This window comes from Gambusia affinis, linkage group LG17, assembly GCF_019740435.1.
Source record: "Gambusia affinis linkage group LG17, SWU_Gaff_1.0, whole genome shotgun sequence".
Lineage (NCBI taxonomy): Eukaryota > Metazoa > Chordata > Actinopteri > Cyprinodontiformes > Poeciliidae > Gambusia > Gambusia affinis.
In genome coordinates this window covers 15,900,846-15,924,054 of record NC_057884.1, presented here as the reverse complement: position 1 = coordinate 15,924,054, position 23,209 = coordinate 15,900,846, and the positions used below count along the sequence as shown (strand labels likewise).

Here is a 23,209-nt window from a genome sequence, read left to right as displayed (position 1 = left end):
CTGTAGTTCCTACATGGTTTGTAATTTAGGGGATCTTATTAAACAAAATGCAAAGCACCTTTTGGGGTTTAGAAGAAACCATACAGCAGCGCGTCTGAGACAATACAAATGCAAATTGTGGTAGAACTGAATAAAAATTCAAATGACATTTTGATGAAATTTTGATGATTTTCATTAAATAAAACATTTATTTTTTCTGTTTTTCTACGCATATTAACTAGGGGTGTCGATGAGTGTGAAGGACACTTTTGAGAAGTACGTGTGGATGTTTTGTTTTAATACATTTATAACATTGTTTCATATTAAATGTAGGTTATGACTCAAAAATGCTATAAAAAAATCTTACTGACGAATTAAATACAAGGTTTTAGAAGCAACTCTGTTGATCATATAATGTAGGAAGAGACTTATTTGAGTTGGTTGGTTGAGAGTTTGGTTCTGTCCTTCATTATAAGACTTTCATTCATCCATCCATTATCTTAAACACTTATCCGAAGTGAGGTTGTGAGGGGTGCTGGTGTCTATTTCCAGCGGTCATAAGACTTTCATGTTTAATGTAAAATCACTAATTTAATTTAGACTGTCCTTAAGCTCTTCAAATGATTTATGTAAAGTTACCCTGGAAGGACACCCTTTTTGTACATCACTGACATTTTTATCACAGTAACAAACGGTGACCCACTTACCCGTTAAATTCCTTTTTGTCCCCATTTTCCCAATAAACTACAGACAGAGAAGGAGGAATGAAGAGAAGCCAAAGGGAGGAGGGGAGAAGGGAAGAGCACCATGCATGATATAATGTATTGTACACGGACCTCTGGCCAACTATAAATAAAAGTGTCTGTCTGCTGAAGGTCAGAAATTTCTTGCTTTTTCCATAAACGCTTCTCCTAATATCTTGTATCTTGTCACAATTATTTAGTCCAGATGGGGTCATTGTCTGCCAGCTCCGTGGCTCCACTTGTTCACCGTCAACCTTGACTTTTCTGTCAGGACTCGTAATTTCCAAGAAGCCTGATCTCTTTCATCCCGTTTTCTGCCCTCCACTTTCCTTCCCAGTATTGATCCAGACGAGTGCCACTTACTCCGCTCTCCTCTTCCAGGCCTCATTGTGACCTAAATTCCTCCCCTTACAGTCATTAATTAACTGTTGCATTTCTGCCTTCCTGAGGGAAAGGAGGAGTATGAAAGAGCTTGTTACAGGACCCTTCACTGAGGGGGGATTAATCAAACACAGGGATGTGGGATCCATTTTTTTGGATAGTGCTACAAACAGTCCAGCATAAAACAAAGCTTATATGTTTCCACCTACAACTTGTCCTCCAGGTGTTACAGTCAGAGACTAAATAAACTCACCACCTTCATTTAAACAGTTATTTTCAAATAAGCATTATTAATCATTTGGATACAGACATTTTCTCCATAGATACTTGCTTGCTTATCATGACAATTACACAAAATGTGCCAGCATTTTGTCACATTTGATCAAACCTTTCAGGATTGATCAGGGTTCCTAAGCACAAAATGAACAAATGCGAGTGTTTCCAGGTTTGGAAACGTATGGGAGAAGAAATTATTTTTATTCCATTGTGTAAATCTTGCCATCTCTTTCAAACAAGTCATTGAGATAACATTTCAGTCCATAATGTTTCATATGTAAAGCCTAATCACTGTAGAAACATTAATTTAGCTAAAGAGAACTTTTGAACTTAAGGTATAAAATTAAACTAAGACCTAGACTCCATTGGATATTCATCATTTTACCCATCAACCAAACATTTATTCCAATGATTAACACAATTTTATACTACAGATTATTAAACTGCTTAGGCACAAAAACTTAAAAAAGGAAGAAAAACAGTCAAAAGAGAAAAGAAAAACAGGTTTATTAATAACATCTGATCAAACAAATCAAATATATAGACAATATGCGGTAGTCTCGTTAGTAAACATTCTCATACAACATCATTATTATTAACATGAGCGTAAAACAAGTGCATGATAAATAATTTTCCTCATATAGGTCATCTAAGGCGTTTTATATTAACTTCATGGCAGGGCTCCATACATTACTTCAGCAGCTGATTCATTACAATGACCCATTTAATAAAGAAGTGAAACATTGATCCTCCTACCAAACAACAAGTCATTGTGCAAGGCTTCAAAGGAAAAAGAAAAAGACAAAAAATGCAAACCTCATCATCATTTCATTAGTAAACAGCAACAACCTTTTTTTCTTTCCAGTGTTCACATATTCACAACACATCCATAGTGTTTATAACAGGTTTTCTCCCACTGTCCACACACATAAGGCAGCAGGCACTTGTCGCACCAATAATAAATATCACACCTTTAAAGATTGTGTTTCAGGGTACTTGGAATGAACACGCTTTCGAGTTTGACATTACCTTAGTGTTGGAATACTGTAGTTATGGTTCATACAAGGGCCATTACCTTTGTATTTGTACAAGCATTAAAACATATCCAATATAATGTAAGGAACACATATGTCAAGATAAATAATTTGTGTAAAGACAGATTGTTATAATAGTCTGTCTGCAGACAAGATGGGCTTCAAAGTCACATTGTCTGCTGCGGAGTCTGTGTCTAATAGACTCAAGCCAGAACACAAACAGGGGGGCGGCTGTCTGAGCAGACAACAGGGAAACTCGTGCTTTGAAGTGGACCACCAACATTAATTCCCCCTGCATGTCCGTGGCACGTCGGGAATAACAAAACTGTGCCGATAGCCGTCACTGGACAGTCTGCTGCTTATTTTGTGCTGCATTTCTAAGATAGTGCTACTTGTCAAGTAATTTGTGTCCCCTTTGTTATAAATATGTCAGGAAGAAAATACATATATATTATGTTAAGGCAGAGGTTTCTGGGTATTTTATTTCCATAATAACATTTTGCAACACTAGCCTGTGTCCTTACATCTGGAGTGCATGTTGGCAACAATTCTCAAAACTTTTTTTATTTACAGGATAAACAGCTTTTCTGATTGAATTTTTGGTCATGTGCTACAGTTAGCATATATCTGTGTAAATGCATCAATTTAGACAAAACATAACAAAATTCCTGAACAGTTTGTGCTCTGACTTTTTAAGGTGACCCGGTCAATGTTTCCATGTTTAAGCCATTGTTATCTATATTAAGTCAAGTAAGCTCTATATGAAACGCCTCTGCTCTGCTGTAAGTACATTTTTGTACTTTTCCTTGCATGATGAAGAGATAAAATGTTAAGAAATACAGCAATAACTTATCATTTTAAGCAGTGGTTATTTTTTTCTTTCAAATAACTGCAACTCTGCCACAAGAAGAAACAATTTTAGATTTAGATTTATATCAAATCCTTATCTTTATGCATGTTTCACTGTTAAGCGTGAAAATAGGAAAGATTATTGTAGTTAACTTAAACAGTGAAATAATATAAATATAAATAACTGACCTCTAAAGTAGCCTGAACTTCTGAGTTTCATAATCTAAACATATAACATTACTTGGTCAACTCAAATTATATCCAGCAGTCAAATAGCTTGGTGCAATTTGGTTCATGTTTGAAAATAAATGCCATCGTAATTTGTGCCTATCAAACTACAATTGAATGAAACTACCTAAACTAAAAACTTGTAGAGCTCCATCAATTTGGTTCCGTTAAGTACTGTTTTTTTTATGTTTTAGACCCCTTTAAAAAAAAAAAAAACAACCAACATAAAACCGTTGCCCCATCATTCCCTGGGAGGGTTAGATGTTTTGAGACACTCTTACTGGCCTGGAAATCCAAATATTTTCAGGTACTTTAAATAATCATTGTAATCAACAGTAATGCACAGAAAAAAAACGATAATATGACAGTGATTTCCTGACTACTTTAAACCTAAAAGCTAAATCTAAGCTAAACCAATAGAGTCAATCATGACAGAATCAACCTTTTTTTCTTAATATTGCCTCAGTGATAAGTATTTCACAGAAATACGAGTTTCTTTCATCTTCTAATGAACAGCTGTGATTCACATAAAGCTTTAAAAAGTTCACATCAACTATATCTCAATATGAGAGATCAGTCAAAGAAAGAGGATTAATTGTGATGGCCTGTTTGGGTATTGATCAGACGGTTGTTTTCTTAATGGCTTGTTTGAAACGGATTTGTAGGCGTCTTCAGCTGCTCTTGTGGACTGAAGGAGACGTTCAGAGGCTCCCCGCTGGGGAATCTTCGCTCCTCCTGTTCCTCATCCTGAAAGTCAGATAAAAGGCAGAGTTAAAAATGGTATAAAAGAAAAAAAGACTAGTCTTGTGAAAATCTCCACCTGTGCTGTTCATTTCAATAAGCCATTTTCTTCATCTTTATGTGGACTAAAAGGTTTTACAAATTCTTTAAATAGTTAAACTTTAAGTAGTAACCAATCAGAGGAGAGTGGAACTTTTAGCTGCTTCCATTCACTATTGATAAGTTTCACCCAACAACTGCACTGCTTCATAATGTAATGTTTTCTGGCGAAACCTAACAATGCTGGTCAGACAGAAGTATCCATAATGTCTTAAAACATGATATGAGAACGTAAAAGAAAATGCAATTATTTATCAACATAAATATAAACATGATTTTAAAAAGCTGTCTTCAGCAGAAACAATGAGTACACAGGGTAATAAAAAGTGAAATTCTAATTTTAAAGGAAACAGTCTAACATGTGAAACATGTTTCAAAAGTACTGTAATTAAAGAAAGGGACGCTCCAGAGTTATTACTAGAAGTCCACACCGTGTCAGCCGTCTCCTCCCCTTCAGGGTGCTCCCCGCAGTGACCATACATCTCCACATCAGAAAGTGCACTCTCCAATGCTTCCTCTTCATAGTCAGTCTGATAGTCTGACTCTTCTGAGGAGGGGAAACAGTGGAGGACAGAGTAAAAGGAAGCAGGTTGTGGGTGAAAAAGAAAAGATTATATGAACTGAGGACAAGATATATGTGACTTATTTAAAATGTTTAAAACTATGTGAATTCAAATAGTAACAAAAGACACAATGAGGATTAAGAGAAGAATTTACCAGCTCATGTAGATAATATTTTTGCATTTTTCTTTATAGAAATGCCTGATTTAAAGAATTAAAACACATTTTTCTTTTCTTCTGTGTGTCTACTTTCTCATTAAGATATAATAACAAAAATATCCTTTCTCTGTGCACACCCAGTTCTAATGGATACAGCAGTTAATTTGATCTTTTCAGCAAAACATGTCAGCTGATGGATTAAAAAAAACAAAAAAAAAAAAAAAAGAACAGAAGAAGTGAAGAGATGTAAAAGATCCATCTACCAGACAGAATGTCAACACATTTTTAGAAGAATCATGATGTGTTGCTGAAAGTGGCAGTGCTGAATTATGTGTCAGGAGTTTTACCATCCACCACCGTAGGCTTGACAGGTTCGATGCGAGACACGATTTCTGCAAGGTCAGTGAAGGAAGCATTGGGACATGTCACCACCTGAAAGACACAAATTCAGTTCATAAATAGCAGAAACTGTGTGTTTTTTTAGCTTAGTTTTTTTTTTTTTGACCAGACATTTTAAGCCTCAAACTGTCATCTAGCCCTCAGCCATTTTTTGGCAGTCTAATGTGACATGCATGGGATAAATTTGACCGACAACCTGATGACAGTGCATCTCCGTTTTGTTTTGTGCTCGGAGTCCTCACTTGTCACTCAAAGCTTTCCTGACCAAAACAATGCACAACTTTAAGCAGGAACTCAATCCAAAGGAGATCAAGCAGAAAATACCTAATTGATACAAATGTATTTGCTGGAAAGAACAGAAGTAAGGATCAGGACTGGAAGACAAAACAAGCCTGCTCCCCATAGATAAAATGAACAGAAACTCTCAGCTATGACTTTAGTGACTGGGGAACAGAGATGCTCATTTAAGATAACATGCATGGATCACTGCATCTGTTGTTAACAAGAACTGTAATCCCTCATCTTCATACTCCATCTGCAGGTTCCATCTGTCTGTGCAGCATGAAAGTGGTACATAAATCCAATGGAGTCTGCAAAAAGCTCTTGCAATCATGTCACAGTGAAGAGAGAGAAAAATATTAACGCAGTTTGAATATTTCTGCTAGATTTGGGTTAGATCCCCATGTATATAAACATCTTTTTTTAATGCATTAATAAATAAATCTCTGACATATTCTTTGTCTCTTTCTTTCAGCATTTAGCCAATTCTAACTGACCTAAAACAAGAGAAGTGTGCCGATTTAATTTCAGACACTGGGGGTAAAAAAAACACATGTCTATTTTCATGTGCATATAAACTTCTGGTAAGATTACATACCAGAAGTTTACTGTATGTGTGAAAGGTTGAGCTGACATAACCAGAAGCTATGAAGACATAAATGTGCCAAATAGTTGAAAAACTTTTGTTGTTGCCACCAAATTCTTAACAATATGGTGAGAAATTTCTTAAATGCATAACCCATATTTGTTTAACTTCCTTAAAAGTTGCATAAAAGACAGAATAGAACTAAAAGCTATACTAGTTATAAACATTTAACCTTCAAAATAGGCTCTCATTAACCCATTTTAAAAAAATCAAATCTTCATGTTTTGTTTCTATAGCAAAGTATTTTTATTTGTCTTGGATTTTTTTAAGCAAAATGATTTTTAAAGGGGAAGACATGCATTATTTTTCTTGAGATAAATCCTACAAGATGATCTGAAAATAGCAAGACATCATTAGATGTCTGTGTGGGAAGGCTGTTGTTTTAAAGAATAAAAATGGGAGTTGGTCAGAAGACAGCATCACTGTTCAAATCTGAAACCCTAACAATAGCTCCATTCTTGCCTACATTTTTAAATAAGGTGCATTAAGTTTTTTGCTGTTTTGTTACTGCTGAGTATTTAACATGTCATTTCTGCTTTCATTTTATTGCACATGTAACTGCAGCACTTTGAAGTTAATTTGTCATTGTCTTATTTTGTTTTGTAAGGATGTAGCCTCTTCTAAATATTGATAGAAGTCAGATCCAGAGAGGATTTTATTTTTTTTACTTCAAGAGTGGGACTTATCTACAAGACAGAAACTGGTTTTCATAAATGATTTTTGTCTAAATCTAACAAATTTCACGTTATTTAATTGAAATGTTTAATTGTGATTATCTATATTTGATAAAAACAAAGTAATATCAAGAGGACCATGCAGACACCACCATGATTCATTGTGGGAATATTGGTTCATGTTTCAATAAATTGTCAGCAAGGAAAGAGAATGTTTTCTTACTTGTGCAAAATCAACATAATAACAGAATGTTCATTTTGCTGCAGAAATGATATAGAAGTTTAACCTACCCTGTTCCAAATAAGAACTAATTTATCACAAATTTAATGTGTGTTCCATACAGTCATCACTTCCCATGCTTACATTGCTCTTGCTTTGGGTGTTGCAGGTCTCCTCTTGGTGCCTGTCTTTCATCATCTTCTCCACGACACCACTCCGCCTCCACACATCAAACACGGTCTTGCCATGCTGGTAGCCCACTTCCTACAACACAAAAATATTCACTGATCTGAAAGAATGTATCATAAAAACCCGCCAGGCAATCTTAGGATTGAAAAGAAACCAGATTTTACGATCCATAACCATTACAGTGTTAGACTGAACAAAAAGCCAAGTGTGTCTCAAACTTACAGCTATCTCATCGAACTTGCCAAACTCCAGAGTCCGATATCTGTCAATTGGCGGCCTGATGTACTCGCAATAGTCGCTGCTTTTAACGGACTCCAGATGCCTCACGCAGCATACGTAAGCCAGCCGGGTCTGAATCTCTGCCATGTTCAACACCTGTTGAAATCAACTTGAAGCTCAAACAAAAAAAACCACCTCCATAAATATCTTCATTGTTATTCATAGATTTGGTTTATTTCTTGGCAACCTCCTCCCACCGTTTGTTGGGTTTTTATTCGTTAATCAATTCATCACCTTCACTTTCTCCGCGAGGGGGTTCAGGCGTTTCCATAGCACCCACCAGCCTGAGAGCGAATCGCCGTAATTAGTGAGGTTGGTTTCATCCCGGCTGCCCACGTCAATAGCTATCACCACCTTGGCCCCCATGGAGCGCGCTACATCAGCTGGGAAAATCGAAGGTAGCCCAAGAAAAAAAAAAAGAAACATATTGAGGTACAGAAAGAACATTTGTAATATGTTGATAACTGAGAGGGTAAGCTTAACAAACCAGGCAGGTTGTTGATGTAGCCCCCATCCATCAGCAGGTGTCCATCTTTGGGGTCACAGAGAGGGGGCAGATATCCTGAGAGAGACATGCTGGCTCGAACATACCGCCACAGAGAACCTAACAGCAAACAGGATATTCTATTTAACTGTATTTTAAAAATTACATACAGGGACCACTACATTTATTGACTGGTAAACATGTGCAAAAGGCCTCAGGATTAAGTATTCCCTTAAATAATGTGTATTTGAGAAGATTCATTCAAGCAAAAACATATTTCAGGAATTTTTTTTTTTTCTTAAAGCCACAATTATTGGCAACAACTCTTATAAAACAAATCTAATATAAAAAAACTATATTAAGAGTACACAAATAAATCCACTTAATCAGAGCATCTTGGAAATTATAATTAGTTAAACAGATCAATGTCAGTTTATATTATATCAAGAAATGTTAAAACTAAGCAACTACTTCCCTACACTTCATTAAATCTACAAATTAAATAAATGAAATATATTTAGAAAAATCAAGCAAAACTATGATAAATAAAACTAGACAGTGTACGAACTATTGCATAGCAATAATTTTGCTTAAGGATCCATATTATTCATATCTTTCATAGCAATGCTGATAATTGTGCTGGCCACAAACTGTGTTTAAAGCAAAAGCCACTAAACTCGAGTTGGATGTAATGTTTATAAGTAAATACAGATTAAACCACCTTTATTTGCAGGCATTGATAAATGAAGAAATATTCCCTGAACTTTTGATTTGGGTAAATCTCCAAGCAAAGACCGAAAAAATTACTTAATACAAACGAGAAGAGAAAATGAGAGCAGATCAAACACGCAAATTCAATACTTGCCATCAGTGTGTACTCTCATGGCTGAAGCACTAATATCAGTAGTAATATTAAAATATGGGATCCAAAGGTCCTGCATTTAAAAAAAAATATTAAAGAAAAATAATTAGAACAGTATAAAATAACATAAGATGTATAGTTTATTTTTCTAGCTCACCTCAATCTGTTTGCTTTGGAACACTTTACTGATGCTGGAGTTGAAGCCAGCACCAGTAAACATGGAGGACATAGGATATGTGAAATCCCAAACCTTCTTAAATGTTGAGGTCATTTCCTTTTGGAAAAGAGTAAAAGACATATTTTCATTATGCAACGACAGTATTTGTCTTGCCACAAGCAAATATTTTCCTTTTTTAAACAGACTATTTTACAAACCATCTTTTCATAAATTTTATTTTTAACACCCAAGATTTCCACTGCTTTTTAGCAAAACACACATCTAGATGATATGAAACCACATACAAATGGTCAGGAATAAAAACTGTATTTAAAACCTTGCCTGCAGTCTGCTTTCTCTAGGAACAGATGAAATCTTTAAGAGGGATTTTCAGTTCACATTAGCAGGAAGTGAAAACTTTACTCAGCTTCTTGTATGTTACCTTAATTAGTTATTTTGAACAACCTGAGTCGATGAAATTGTCCTCCTCAGTTCAAAGATATTAGTTATCTGAACAAAAGGTTTAAACACTATTAGTCACACCTGCAGCAAAGATCATTTTAAAATAGCTAAAAGCCTTGAACAACATCTTACTGCAGCAGCTGGTAATCACAAAAGTTCCTAAAACACTTAAACGATTGAAAAAAAAAGCTCCGGTTACAAAATAGTTTAAATATGTACATGTATCTTTAAAGCACTGAAATAATCGCTTGACTGCTGTGCATCAGCTGCCTCGTTAAAAATAGTAATACGCTATAAAGAGTGAGCAGGATGTTGATATTTAATGCACAAACAGAATATTCAACAATGTAGCTGATGTTGAATACATCTCTTCAATATCTTTATTTGCACCTAAATTTGAACATAAAGACATGGAAAAAAGTTTCATGGAACCCCAGATGTACAGTACAGACCAAATGTTTGGATACACCTTCTCATTGAATTCCATTAGAAAGTGTGTCCAAACCTTTGGTCTGTACTGTATGTAAAAGCTCATCATGCAAATCAATGTACAAAGTAATAAGAACAAAGGTAAAAATAACTGGACCAGCACTGAGTCTGAACTGATTTTTTTCCATATATTCAAATTAAAGCTTTGCCAGTGGGGACAAAATATTTTATCAAATTGCAAACAAATATGTATACGTGTTCTCTTGCCACATTGACAATCCAAATTGTCTAAAGGCCAGACAACACTGTGACAGTGTTAGATTTTATTGTGTGACTGATGAAGCATGGCTCATGTAGATCGGTCTCACCATTGCCCATTCTCTGGCTCTAATCCTCATGCGGCTGAGGCTGCGGTCCTCAGCATACAAAGCCCCCATCAGCGCTCCAATTGAAGTCCCACCGATCAGGTCCACCGGGATGCCGGCCTCACACAGCGCTCTCATGATCCCCACTTGGGAGCAACCCCTGATTAGGAGACAGAGAAGATTAAACAGGACAATGACTGCCATGTGTTTGTGTACAAAGAGTGGTTGAGGAACTAGTTTACCTGGCCCCTCCGCCTCCGAGAACAAGAGCGATGGCATTACCCGTGAGAACACGAGCCAGACGGGAGAAGTCAGAGTGACGGTCTGCAGGCTTCTCAAACACACGCTGGTACAACTCCAACTGCAAAAACAGCAAAGAAACGAATGTTAAGAGAAATGAATGAATAAATGACTGAAACGCAGCTGGGCCAAATTGGACTACGTAAGGTGCTTCGATAGATGAAATATTCCAACCAGCTTGGGGAGGCTCCTCTTAGAGAAGACCCTTCTGGGACAGGAGAGGTGGAGATGCCTGGAGATCCAGCTTCGCATGTTCAGCCAGTTCACAGTTCCTTGGGGAGGAGGGCCATCTTCTCGGTGCAACAACACCAGCTGCTTCTGGGCCCGCACTGCACTTCCTTCTAACATGCGCTCCAGCTGAGGGGGGAGAGAGCCGTCGAGCACAGATGTTTCAGAACATTTTACATTTGACACTTTTTCCTGTGTGATGTCGGTACATCGAGCACTGTATCAGGTAATAGTTAGATACTGAAGTTTCATCAACCCAAAGCCGATGTTATTTAGAAAAATTTTATGACTGATTTTTCTAAATAACACTTAATGCCACTGCAAATTTAAAAAGCATGCTACCCTCCATGTGTTTTTCCCTTTATCTAATCAACTCCTTAATGAACATTTTGATTAAAGAAATCAAGATAATGGGCCGATCAGATTATTAGCAAATTACCCCCTTCTGCCTCTGCTGAAGAACTATCTTCAGCAAAAAAAAAAAATCACATCCTGATCTTATGACTAGATAAGATCAGGATGTGATTTTTTTTTTTTTGTAGAGGTTTTTGCCCCACAGATAAAAGCCTAGCCAAAGATATGACTCATTCTGAATTTGGATAAATATTGATCCGTCTTTCAATTTCTGCTTCCATTTCCTGGTCAGCAGGGGCACATTCCTTTTTCTGCTCCCCCTAAGAGGAGATTACCTCTCTTTCGGCAATCCTATATCCACTTTAAAGCATGGACTCTCTTTCACAGCATCCGTCCAATCTTTGCCCATTTCTCAAACATATTTAAGGGTTAAACAGAAGTCACCCTGAGCCGATTCAGCCATTACAACGGTTAAACAAGAAGGCCACAACCTCATTCGACTGAATAATGGCCAGAGGTGGCCTTCATATTTTACATTAGACAGTCATCGATGGTAGAGGTGATTGTAGTATTCAGATTTCTTTTTAATATAAAATCCAGACAAGTTTAAAAGATGACACTATGAGGATCTTAAGCAAAACTGAGTGGGAGAAACTGTCCTAAGCTGTCCTTCGACAAGATGTTTCACTACTACATACTTTGAAATATCCCCTCACAGATAAAAAATGAAAACAAATGCAGAGTCAAGCTACTGTCAAAAATCTAGAGCACTGAGCACTTCTAGAAATAAAAGACTTCATATAACCAACCTTTGCACTCAAACAACTTTGATTCTTTAGAGCACTGCTTGCAAAAACAAAGTTAGATGATAGAAATAATTCTGAGGATCAGATCATGTTGACAAAATTTGTTACAATTTGAACACAATGTTCTCCATCAGTGCAGATCAGACAATTTATGAATGGTAAGTATTTGATTCTGAAAGGTTCAATTATGACTGGATAACCATTAAAGTAGGCAACAAAATGATTTCAGTCTAATTACAAAATTACTATTTTGAAGCTGCTCATGTTGGAAAAACAATTACAAAACAGACATTACATTATAATACAGCTAATTAAAAAATAAACAGCTATTAAAAACATATTTGCATGCATCAGTATGACCTCCATCTTTTCTCTGTTTGCAGTCAAGTCTTTCCATCTCACCTCCCCAACAGCAGGGTCTTGCTCCCCAAGTCCCACAATAATGATGCAGTCAGCCTGACGAATGCACCGCTGAGTCCACGGGGTCAATGTGTAGTCGGTTTGATACAGAACTATGCGATGTATGTCTTCTTGTTGGCCCAGCCAGCTGGAAAGACGGTACTCATGGACACTAAAGACAGAGAGAGTCCATAAATAAAGAATACAGTAGATCAATTTTTTTGCCTCTTGCGTCAATAAAACAAGTTTAAACATAATTGAAAGAGCAACAGCAGTACCAAAGGAAATACTTCCCATATATCTAACGCATGTTCTGGGAAATCCTAAGGTGTAACAAATATAAATATGAAACTCTCAAATAAACTTTAGTTTTGACATTAACATACCTATCCAGCGCTGCAGCTCCAAGCCTCTGCTTGATAATGTCACTTGTCAGCAAAAGAGTTGGTCCTGCGTGAGATCAAATTACATTTACCCAATCAATGTCTTCTCATAGCAACTTCTCCAGTAGTCTACAGCCCCCTGTTAAAACTAAAACTTTTCCATGACCTTGTTCATTTATTGGGGGGGGGAAGACATAAGAATGCTACGTCTCATTGTGGCAATATACAGCCCCAGTATCTTATGCAGGTTCTTCTCATCTATCAGGTTAATCTGGTGAATTTTAAACGAATGAATTATTTGAACTATTAGCTTAAGAATTTGCACACTTATGTAACAGGTTAATCGCACCTTTAATTCTTTTTGTATTTTTCCTATTTAATATGTTAAGCAGTTTGCAATTTTTACATCAACTGTATACATGTGTGCCTATTTATTTATTTTTTCTTTAAAGACTTAAAAGCTGATTGTATTGCAATGAAAACTTTAAAAGGGTAAATTTTCTAGCTACATGTTGCATACAAAGCAATGGAGTCACCAAAACAAATCTGTCCTGACATGCTCAGTTGCAGCTCAAACCAGTATAAGTGGTTAAAAGTCATTAACAGTCCATTGTCAGTAATCCTAACCAATCGTGTTTCTATGGCTTTGTTATGTATACTGGAGATCTCCATAGAGAAATGGCCACCTGTTTTCTTTGTGCTAACTTTTCACATAACAAGATTTCCGCACCAATTATCACAACAAACAGTTTTCTGCATCAAGTGAAAGATTTCCTTTCCTAGAAGACTGACTTTGTGTCTTCCCCTTTTAGCTTTAATTTCAATTTATCAACTAGTAATAACAATAGATGACATGGCTTAATTTTAAAAAATACTTCAGAAGAACACTTACGTGGAATGACATAAGAGTAAAATGAAAGCATCATGTCACTGTGACCTTTGTCTTACCTACAGCAATGAGGGCATGCTGCAGCTCCAGGGTGAAGGTAGTCAAAGGCACCTCTTCTGATACAGGCAGGACTGTGACAGTTGAGAGGTTGGAGGCTTGATTCCCCGCATCCCACTTGCTCCCTGGAGTGTGGAGTGCCAAGCTACGAGCTGAACAAATCATTAAATTATAGACATGTCCCTCAATTAAATAAAAAATAAAAGCATTGACAAAACTCAATACCTAAGCAACTAAACATTCAGCATCACCATTGGTAACATCATGAGAAAGTAACATTGTAAACCAAGCACACACCTGAAAGAGGAACATTGACCTGCTGAAGAATCTTTTGACCCAACAAATGGATCAACCTTGTGACGACCTACGAGATCAAAATGTTTTATAAACAGTTTTGCTTTTTTTTTAAAAATAAAAAAAGCATCACGAAACACTTGCACATGAAATAGTTTAGCTCATGAGTACCTGTGGGAACCTCCTCTTGATGGAGTTGAGCGCCCCCTCTGGTAACTTGGCCAGTTCGGAATCTCGAACAGCGTGAACAGTTGTGGCTCGGTTCTGGTGGGTCGAGGCCTCCACCTGTAGAGACATTTGTTGCTTTATACCAAATCCCCACAAAATATCTCACAACTGCTGTTTGCTATATCTTATCTTTCTCAAAGGCGATTAGTGTCTGGAATGGTGTACACCAGAGAACCTATCATTCAAGTCAGGTGAAGTACTGTTGATCTGCATGTGAAGGAAATGTTTCTCTCCAAAACTGAATTTAAAAATCTAAAAACAACTTGAACTGAGAAACGAGGTTTGTCTTGGCACCATGTGCAGTGAGGAATGTAAAACTCGCTGTTGGAGAGTAGCAAATGTTTCAGAATGAGATTATGCAATGTAATTAAGGCTAAATTCTTCAAGGGTTTTTGAGCATCTTTTACTCATAACTGTGGAGCATCCAGTGAATCATACACTCCCTTACTTGCACATTAGTAGAGAAAAGTTCTCCATTTAGGTCAACCCAGCACTGCTTCCAGTAATCAACATATTTCACTACTTGTTTGGTGCGACGACAATGACCTCAAAGACTTCTGTCTTCACAAAATGTTACTGCTAGTAAAATGTCTTGGTGTGCTTGAGTGTAGGCTCTCGGTTTACCCAGAGCTTATACCCTCTTATATTCTATAAGAGGCGTGGGCAGGTAGCCTATTGGAGCTAAGGTCTATAACTCACCTAAACAAGTTAGAGGGGTGCCAAGGCACTTTATAGTTGCAGCATTTAGACCAAAGCAAATCACAGAAATTTCATTAAGAGTGCAGGAAATTAACTTATGAAAAAAAATGCCTTATTCATCTCCTTGAAGATATGAATCAGTTGTACTTTAGACACTCGTTTACTGTTTATGAGTAATGTAATAGCACAGTGTGAAACATGGTGAAAAAAAATAAATGTAAATGTGTTGTCTTCATTTCATTCCATCAAGAAGAGCTGACGTCAATACACTGAGGCTAAATGTGTCTTTGAGTGCTAGACACCGCCATCGCATCTTTATTTTCACTACTACAACAGCAGCAAAGACAACTTTCCTCCTCCAAGCAGCAGTAACCATAGCATCCATCAGCCCAGGTATTATTAGAAGCATTGTGGCAGAAACCCGTCACCACAGCCAGTGGGAGGGCAGGTGAGGGTAACTAAGAGGTTTAGCTTTAAAAAAAAAAGTAGCCCAGGAGTAAAAACTATAAACAGCATAGCCTTTAACACAGAGTTTAGCCATAAAGAGCAAAACTTGAATCTGGGGAGAATAAAACTTCAACGTGTAAAAAGTTGTACAGCTAAAATAAAAAGGTTTGATTACCGATTATTGAAAATGGTACAAATAAATATTTTTGAGATGCATTTTTAATAAAATGGTTTTTTTTTTTCTAGTTGACCGTTTTTACATTTTTGTTTTTATTAATTTAATAAACTAAATGTAAATCTTGTTTTAAGCAGCTTTTTGTCCCCACATTTATTTAGCATATTGGCAATCAATACTGAAGTAAACATCAGTGTTACAACATACAGTGAGGCTCTTGGGCCATTTGTGGTCCTTGGAAAATTTTGTGACCCCTTACTAGTTGTTATAGAGATTTGGCAACCCTAAAATGCTACTCTCTGCTGCAGCTGTCTCTCAGTAAACTCAGAAAAACATGCTTTCCTCCTCGTCACTGTACATATTGGCTTTTTTTATATATAAAATTGATAGAAATGAAGAAAAATTGTCCTCTTTTTTCCTCTGATTTTCCACATTAAAGAAAATAAAAAATACTTTCTGCCTCATGTCTTACCACTCCAATCAGGTCACCACGACCATACTCTCCTATCAGCTCCTTTTTGCCGTCGTCCTTCCTGATCACAGAGCGTAGTCGACCACTCAGCACTATAAACGTGCTATCTGATTTTTCCCCTTGCCTAGAAAAAGTAAATTAAATAGCTTTAATTTTGATAAATACATCTTATTTAGTTGAATAGGCTCAATTATTAACTTGTTCATCTTTATCCATTCATTAACGTAGACAATGTTTATAAAAATGACAAAGATTTGACAACAAAAACCTGTAAACAGCTCTGCCAGCCTCCACAGCCATCCAATCAAGGGCAAAGTCTATCTGTCTGATAAAAGACGACATCCGCCTGGAAACGGTGTGAGCAACATTCAGGACTACTTTTGGCTCAACACGCATTATCCTAAAGAATTAAAGAAACAAAGGAATGGAGAAATTAAAGCATGCTATTAAATTACGAGCTGCAACACAATATGAGAACAAGTTAGAATGATCGTAAACAGGACTGACTCGTAGAAGTGGGTTTTGGAAATGGAGAGGAAGCTACAGTCTCGCTGGGCTCGAACCGTAAATATGAGAGGCTCTCCGGTCAACACAGCGAGCTGACCCACAAGCTCTCCAGGATGCGTCACAAACAAACGAGTTTCTTCTTCACGATCAATCATCCTCTGATAAACATGAAGGAGGCCGGAGATCACAAACTGGATGCTCATTTCCTAGAAAACAAACAGGAACGACTCAACTGAGGGAAAATTTTAAGGTTTGAGAGTTTGATGATGGATGTTTATTTGACAGCAAAAAAATCTGCCTGATGTTTGTTTAAGTATCAACTACATGTTGCCTTCTGCACTTTGATCAGAAGACACAATAATCTCATGAAAGTATCACAAGGCAGATTGGCAGCACAAGTTAATGAATATGTAACTTGAGATCTCTTAAAAAATCCCTTGCAAAAAATGGTATGTTACATAAATTTAACACAAAAAAAGAAAAGCATAATTATTTGTTGCAAGAGTGTTACTTTGAACTAAATCTTATACTCTTGGAAAGCTTGTTTATTCATTTTAAATGGTGCCACATCTGTAAAAAAAAAAAAAGGGGGGGGGTTTGTTTCAGCAGCAAAGTTGAACATGTGGGCTGTGCCAATAAACAAATAAACACCTGGCAAATCCTTTCTACCTCTGCCAAACAACTTCTTATTTAGTGGTGTTTATTAAGTTGGGTGATTGGAGTACGAACAAACATTTGAAAGTTTTTGTAATTTAATTTAAATCAACCAATGGGATACTAGTTCAAATGCAGCATCATTTAGATAAAATGTGTTTTTCAAAAGTTAAGATGTCTTGGCAAACAGCATTGTTAGACATTTTATTACCTCCTGTGATAAGAAGGAGGTAACAAACCCTAAAAATAACTCAGCTAACGGATAGTGAACAGAAATTGAGAACAGTCATAAAAATTAGTGTTAAAAAAAAGCTGTGTTTAAAAGTTTTCTCTAACCTGGTCTCCTTGACGAGCTACAACAGAACCAGCCTTAACATGGTGAAGGGTCACTCTGCCGTCAAGTAAACTGGGGTCCTACAAAATAAATGAAATTAAATTAACACATTCGTTACAACAGCATTAAAAAAAAGATTATTTCATCTTAGAATGGGCTGATATGAGATTCCCATTAATTGAGCTGTATTTGCACTGATACAGTTACCTGCAGCTGGATGACTCCCAGGAAGTCTTTCTTAGCAGCCTGGAGGACAGAGCTGCTTTTACCAATGTTACTGGCATCAGACTGCCCTCCACTGTCAGTGTAGTGGAACACTTCAGACGGAGTTTGCTGCATCGTCACATTCTTCTTTAGAGCACACTACAAAGACAGACACAAGAAAGTCATTTAAATCAGACAATAACAGCTGTAGAGTTGGGAGGTATAGCAGCTTTCTGGTTAATATCACACCAAGCTTCTCCTGTCAGAGAAACATTAGAGCAAACATAAGTGAGAAGTTAAACCGTAAAGTCTTACTTTCTGAGTAAGAGGACTGGAAGGAGCCTCCTCTATTGTGACACGAGCTCGTTCACAAGCCATGTTAAGGTCATTTCCTGTCGTGCAACATACCAAAGAAGATATTTTACAATCATAATTCCTCTTAAAAAGAATGTGAAGGACAGAAAAAAATAATAAGGTGACCCACCTCCACAATCAGTGGCTGCAGAGACAGACCGCGGTCTTCTACTGCTGTTTAGAGGACTATCCTTAACACCATCTTTTAAAATGGAAAATAGTACGAGTAACGAGTCAAACATGAAAAATTAAAAGCTTAATTTTAAATGTGTGCATGTGCAAGATCTTTATACCTGGTTCTGAAGTGGTCTCATTGGTCACAGCTGGAAATTCATCCTGGAAATGGTGACGACGAGCCATCTTTCCAGAATTTACCTCAGACATCACACTGTTTATATTGGACAATGGCACAGCCTGACTCTCCTGCCAAAGAAGAGATATAAGAAATAAATTCAGGTCTTTAATCTTTAGAAGCACAGACAATTGCAAGCTCCAAGAGCAGGGTCCATTCACAAATGAGTACACCAAACATTTAAAAGAAAAAACTTATTTTGAAGGAAATGATTGGGAAGATTTTTGGCTTTGTGTATACTACTGAAAATATCAGATGGTAATAAAGTCAGTAAACCACCACATTTAAAGGTCAGTGATCCCCATTTTTTTGTAAAATGGTTGCATTCATTTTTATTCACATTTCCCTGACCAGGAGGAATGACGAAGTTGTGAAGCTGTGCTTAATGATCTGTAAAAGTAGCTTCCCTGTGTGTGATCTAGTGTGCAATTGGTTTTCTAATGTTTGTTATGTGTAATTTGATCAAACGCCAAGTTTAGGTATTCAGCGCGAGCCTCTCAGCGCGACTCTGTGTAAACACACAAATATGCGTGCACCAATTAATTTCCCTCCTACCGGATTGAAGAGCTCGGTTGTTAGGCCCAGATAGTTATGCAACGCCAGAAAGGTCACCCTCTGAAGTCGCACCATGATTATCTGCAAATCCAACAAAGTCAAGAATGATTAAACGGAGCAAGACAAGTTCTTCACAAGTTGGTAAATACTTCTAATTTATGGAAATGTATTTACATTATTGTTATACTTTTTATACCTGGATGACACGAACGAGCGTCTCGGGGTATTTCTTAAAAACTGACTCAAAGGCTGAAGCAGATAAGCGCAAGATGGTGGAGCGAGTTGCAGCTCGTGCTGATACAGTTTTATACGGAGCTGGATAACCCTAAAAATAAGAGAGAAGACAAATTCAACTACAATAAAAACTCTGAAAATAGAAGAAAATCACCAACACCTGCTATTTTTCTGTTATTTTATGGTTAACATTACTATACAGTCTATTCCATAACTGCATGTACCTGAATTTTAGCCTGCAAGTCTAATAAAAGCTTATTCTGTTGTAATCTATACATCAATGTTAAACTTAAACTACATTTCAAAAGCTGCGTATGGAGTGGATAACTACATCAAAATTGAAATAACTTCTCACATAATTATATCTATACACAGAGCCATGCAAATATATTAATTCCCCTCAAACGTCTCTTAAATTTACAACCCCAAACCTTTAATGAAATGAAATGAAATGAAATGAAATGAAATTTATGAAATGAAATGACCTCACTATGTTTTAGTTATATTGCTGTTTTTTGTGTTTGACCATTATATAATATACACCAGTGAATTGAAAGAAAAGAAAAAAAAAAGAATAAATGATGGAAAACTCTTAAGATCAAAGGTTGACCTGCCAGCAGAACACAGGCCATAAAAAGGTGGATAACTTCATGAAGGACATATACTTTTGGCAGGGACTGTATTTATACAGGATACACCATGAAAATGCTTCTCTATTTTTAACAGTCATTATACAGTTTCATTATAAAACTGTGCACGCTTATTTTTTATATATCCATTATATGCATTTTATAGTCTCAAATCTCTATTTTTTAAATATATCATCTGGATAGGAGAATCTCCTCTCTGAAACAGATAATCTTATATATATATATATATTGTGTTATAATCAAACAGTTCAGGAAATTATGAGGTGTTAAGTAAACATGTTATTTGTGATAATAAAATGGAAATAAAACTATTCAACTAGATACTTGCATTTATTAGTTTACTCAAAGGAATGTAGATGAGCACAGCAATGAGGACAGAAGCCAGTCAAAGGTAAAATGAGAGAATAGATAAGAGCTCACAGTGATGATGTCCAGAATGCTGAGCAGGCTGTGGACACTGTCTCCAGGGTGAACATCCTTCACCACTGGCTCAGTGCCATCCTTTAAAAGTAAAAGCATCCATAAAACTGAGTATTTGTTCAACGTCTGCTTGAATATGCCATCAAAAAAATTAAGTTATAAAAAAAAAAAAAACTACATTTCAAAATATCCTATAATCCATATAATTACATGTTACTTTAGTGCCATCTGCTGTTCATATTTATTAAATGTTCCCAGTCATTTTTAAATCAAGGTTTAAACACAACATCACAATCTAACAGTTGTTTGTAAAGTGATATATGTTGCACATAATGACTGAATTACTGAAACCCAACTTGAAACCACTTTATCTATGAATATATTTTTTAAAAAAGAGCTATTTGTAGTTGTTGGTGACATACATTTTCTTGAACACAGAGCTCAAGTCGACCATCCTGGACCACATATATACTGTCATCGTCATCTCCTGGTCTGAAAAGCACTTCCCCTTCTTGAAGCTCAACAAACACCATGTGGCGACACAACTCCAGGAACAGAGGCTTGTCAAAGTGACCCAAGACTCTACAAGAAGTTTGACAAAACAAGCATTATTATACCGCCTAATAGGGAAACAACATTTTATAAGCAAAGATGTTGTAAAACTGTTTACCTAACATTTTTTAGCATATAGAGAACTTCTGAAGGAAGATTTGAACTCTGCACATCAAACTCTGTTAGATCTGCCTCGAGCAAAGATGGAGGGGGTTCCTTATGCTGCAGAGTGGGTGGGTCTTTACGGATCCTCAAGATTCTATTAGAACAGAGAAATTGATTGAAGAGCAAGACCTGAAAGTATTTTTTTTTTTCACTCTAAATAACATGTAAAAATGCTGCAAACCTGCGAGCTATGCTCAAAACTTTGGTTCTTTTGCGTATGCGCTGCGGTGGCTTTGACATTGAGGATAAGGAGGGGGGAGGAGTAGAGGACAGCGTTTGAACCTTGAGCAGAGAAGACAAAGAGAACAATCAAGTTTGTTGTTCTTTGAGGCATACACCAAATTACTGAAAAGCTTAAAAAATTTATTGTTTAAATATAGAGATCAAAGTTTGGTTTCCTTTTTGCTTATATTACTTCTCTATTTCTACAGTGACTCACTCGCTGTATCACAAGGTTTATAGTGACATGTAAAGTAATTTATTTAAGAAGAAAATTAAATTTTAAACGTAACCCAAGACCTAAGTAAATTAGAAAACCATAGTCTAGCAAAATGTAAATATCTGTTTTCATACATGCCAACAAAAAATGTAAATAGAAAAAAAAACCTTTCGCATTATCTTTCTTCCATAGAAAAGCACTTTATCTCGTTTTCGGAAACGATACTGGGGCACACCAGGCTGCTGCTCACCTTTGTCAGAGAATCAAAATGTAAAATGCAGATAGGATTACATTGCAGTTCCTTTAGTGGGGAATATCAAATTTAATATTTATTTGAACAATATGTAATTTAGGATGAGTTTGGAAGACTCACGAGCAAGTTTGATTTTTCTGTAATAGAAGAGCACCACAATCCCAATCAGTACGACAGCGATCGCTGCTCCAATCAGTACACCTGTTAGCTGGACGTACACAAGAAATAATGTGATAAATAATCCAAGTTAACAATAAGATTTTAAATCAGTAAGGTTACATTAAACAGTGGTTGATTCTTTACCAGTATAAACAACAAGATCACAAAAAAAATCAAGCAATAAGTTAGTATTTTATGCACAATGGGTCTGGCATGCACAGAGCAAGGGAAATAAGAAGCAAACTGCTATGAAAAGTCCTGTCAGTTAACCATTATTTAGTAATTCTTACCATCGTGGTCTGCATCCTCTCTTCCACAAACTGTTGAACTCGTGCCTTCAAAGCACTCCTGCTGCCCGTCAGCATCTAGACATATTTGATATTAGCACTAGTTTGCATATCCAATTAATAAAAAAATAAAAAAATACACATTGACTAAAGAACTCAAATGAATGTCTCTTCTGTCACAGGCATCAAAAGAAGTTGTGCTTTATGCGTACCGAACTGGACCATTGGCACAGCTCCCTCTCATCTGCAGTACAGTCCATCCTGTGTAACAAGAATCCCAGTAAACGATTAGCCTCACACTTAAATAAAACGTGACCTACAAAAAGAAAGGATATCAGCGTTTTAAAAAGAGAAGTCCCATTTTGTGAAGGCTTCCCTGTATTCTGGAGAAATAGAAAGAAATAATTGAAAAGAGGAACCTGTATTTGAATGTTAGCCTCATTCGGTAAACCCCGCCAGCTTCATGAAATAAGTATGTGAGATGCTCGTGTAATTAGGCAAACAAAGCGATTGACAGCTGATGATTTTCCGACGTGGTTAGAAAAAAAATACTATTAGCTTAGGTTATCATTAGCTAGCAGCTGCCTAAACAGGGTTTACCGTCTTGCTAGTGAAACAAAACAACCAAATTCAACAGCTAATTTAACCATTACAATTATCCGAGAAAACCAGGAGTAACAATGCTTACTTTTATGGGATTTTCGAAGTGCTGCTTCCCATTATTTACATTGCTGAACATACAAATTTGTTAGCAACGCGCTAACAAAGTTTTCTTTATGCTGTCAGCTGCTTTGACCCTCCCCTTTCTGCTGTTGCCTTGGTTTCGTTGAGACAGGTATCCAATCAGAACGAAGCATGTTTCAC

At 36.6% G+C, this 23,209-nt stretch overlaps 1 protein-coding gene across 2 annotated transcripts; it reads right to left on the bottom strand.

The window, feature by feature from the left end:
- Positions 1 to 1,863: 1,863 nt before the first annotated feature.
- Positions 1,864 to 23,172, bottom strand: pnpla7a (patatin-like phospholipase domain containing 7a). Of its 2 annotated transcripts, XM_044095811.1 has the most exons (36): positions 23,034 to 23,171; positions 22,558 to 22,606; positions 22,349 to 22,423; positions 22,020 to 22,107; positions 21,814 to 21,896; positions 21,389 to 21,489; positions 21,161 to 21,301; positions 20,913 to 21,072; positions 20,491 to 20,571; positions 19,383 to 19,511; positions 19,187 to 19,267; positions 18,573 to 18,702; positions 18,410 to 18,481; positions 18,241 to 18,317; positions 17,929 to 18,084; positions 17,724 to 17,801; positions 16,734 to 16,939; positions 16,495 to 16,626; positions 16,227 to 16,350; positions 14,377 to 14,490; positions 14,209 to 14,275; positions 13,914 to 14,063; positions 12,969 to 13,032; positions 12,586 to 12,754; positions 10,970 to 11,152; positions 10,738 to 10,856; positions 10,499 to 10,655; positions 9,240 to 9,356; positions 9,086 to 9,155; positions 8,224 to 8,340; positions 7,971 to 8,119; positions 7,680 to 7,832; positions 7,413 to 7,532; positions 5,398 to 5,482; positions 4,762 to 4,877; positions 1,864 to 4,237 (listed from the first exon to the last, which is right to left on the bottom strand). In XM_044095811.1, exons 2-36 carry the CDS (start codon positions 22,603 to 22,605, stop codon positions 4,127 to 4,129), a joined length of 4,023 nt encoding a protein of 1,340 aa, XP_043951746.1. In that variant the 5' UTR covers position 22,606; positions 23,034 to 23,171; the 3' UTR covers positions 1,864 to 4,126. The 2 variants fall into 2 exon arrangements, with proteins under 2 accessions (XP_043951746.1, XP_043951747.1); XM_044095812.1 differs by lacking the exon at positions 4,762 to 4,877 and having other exon boundaries at positions 23,034 to 23,172.
- Between the last annotated feature and the right edge of the window lie 37 nt (positions 23,173 to 23,209).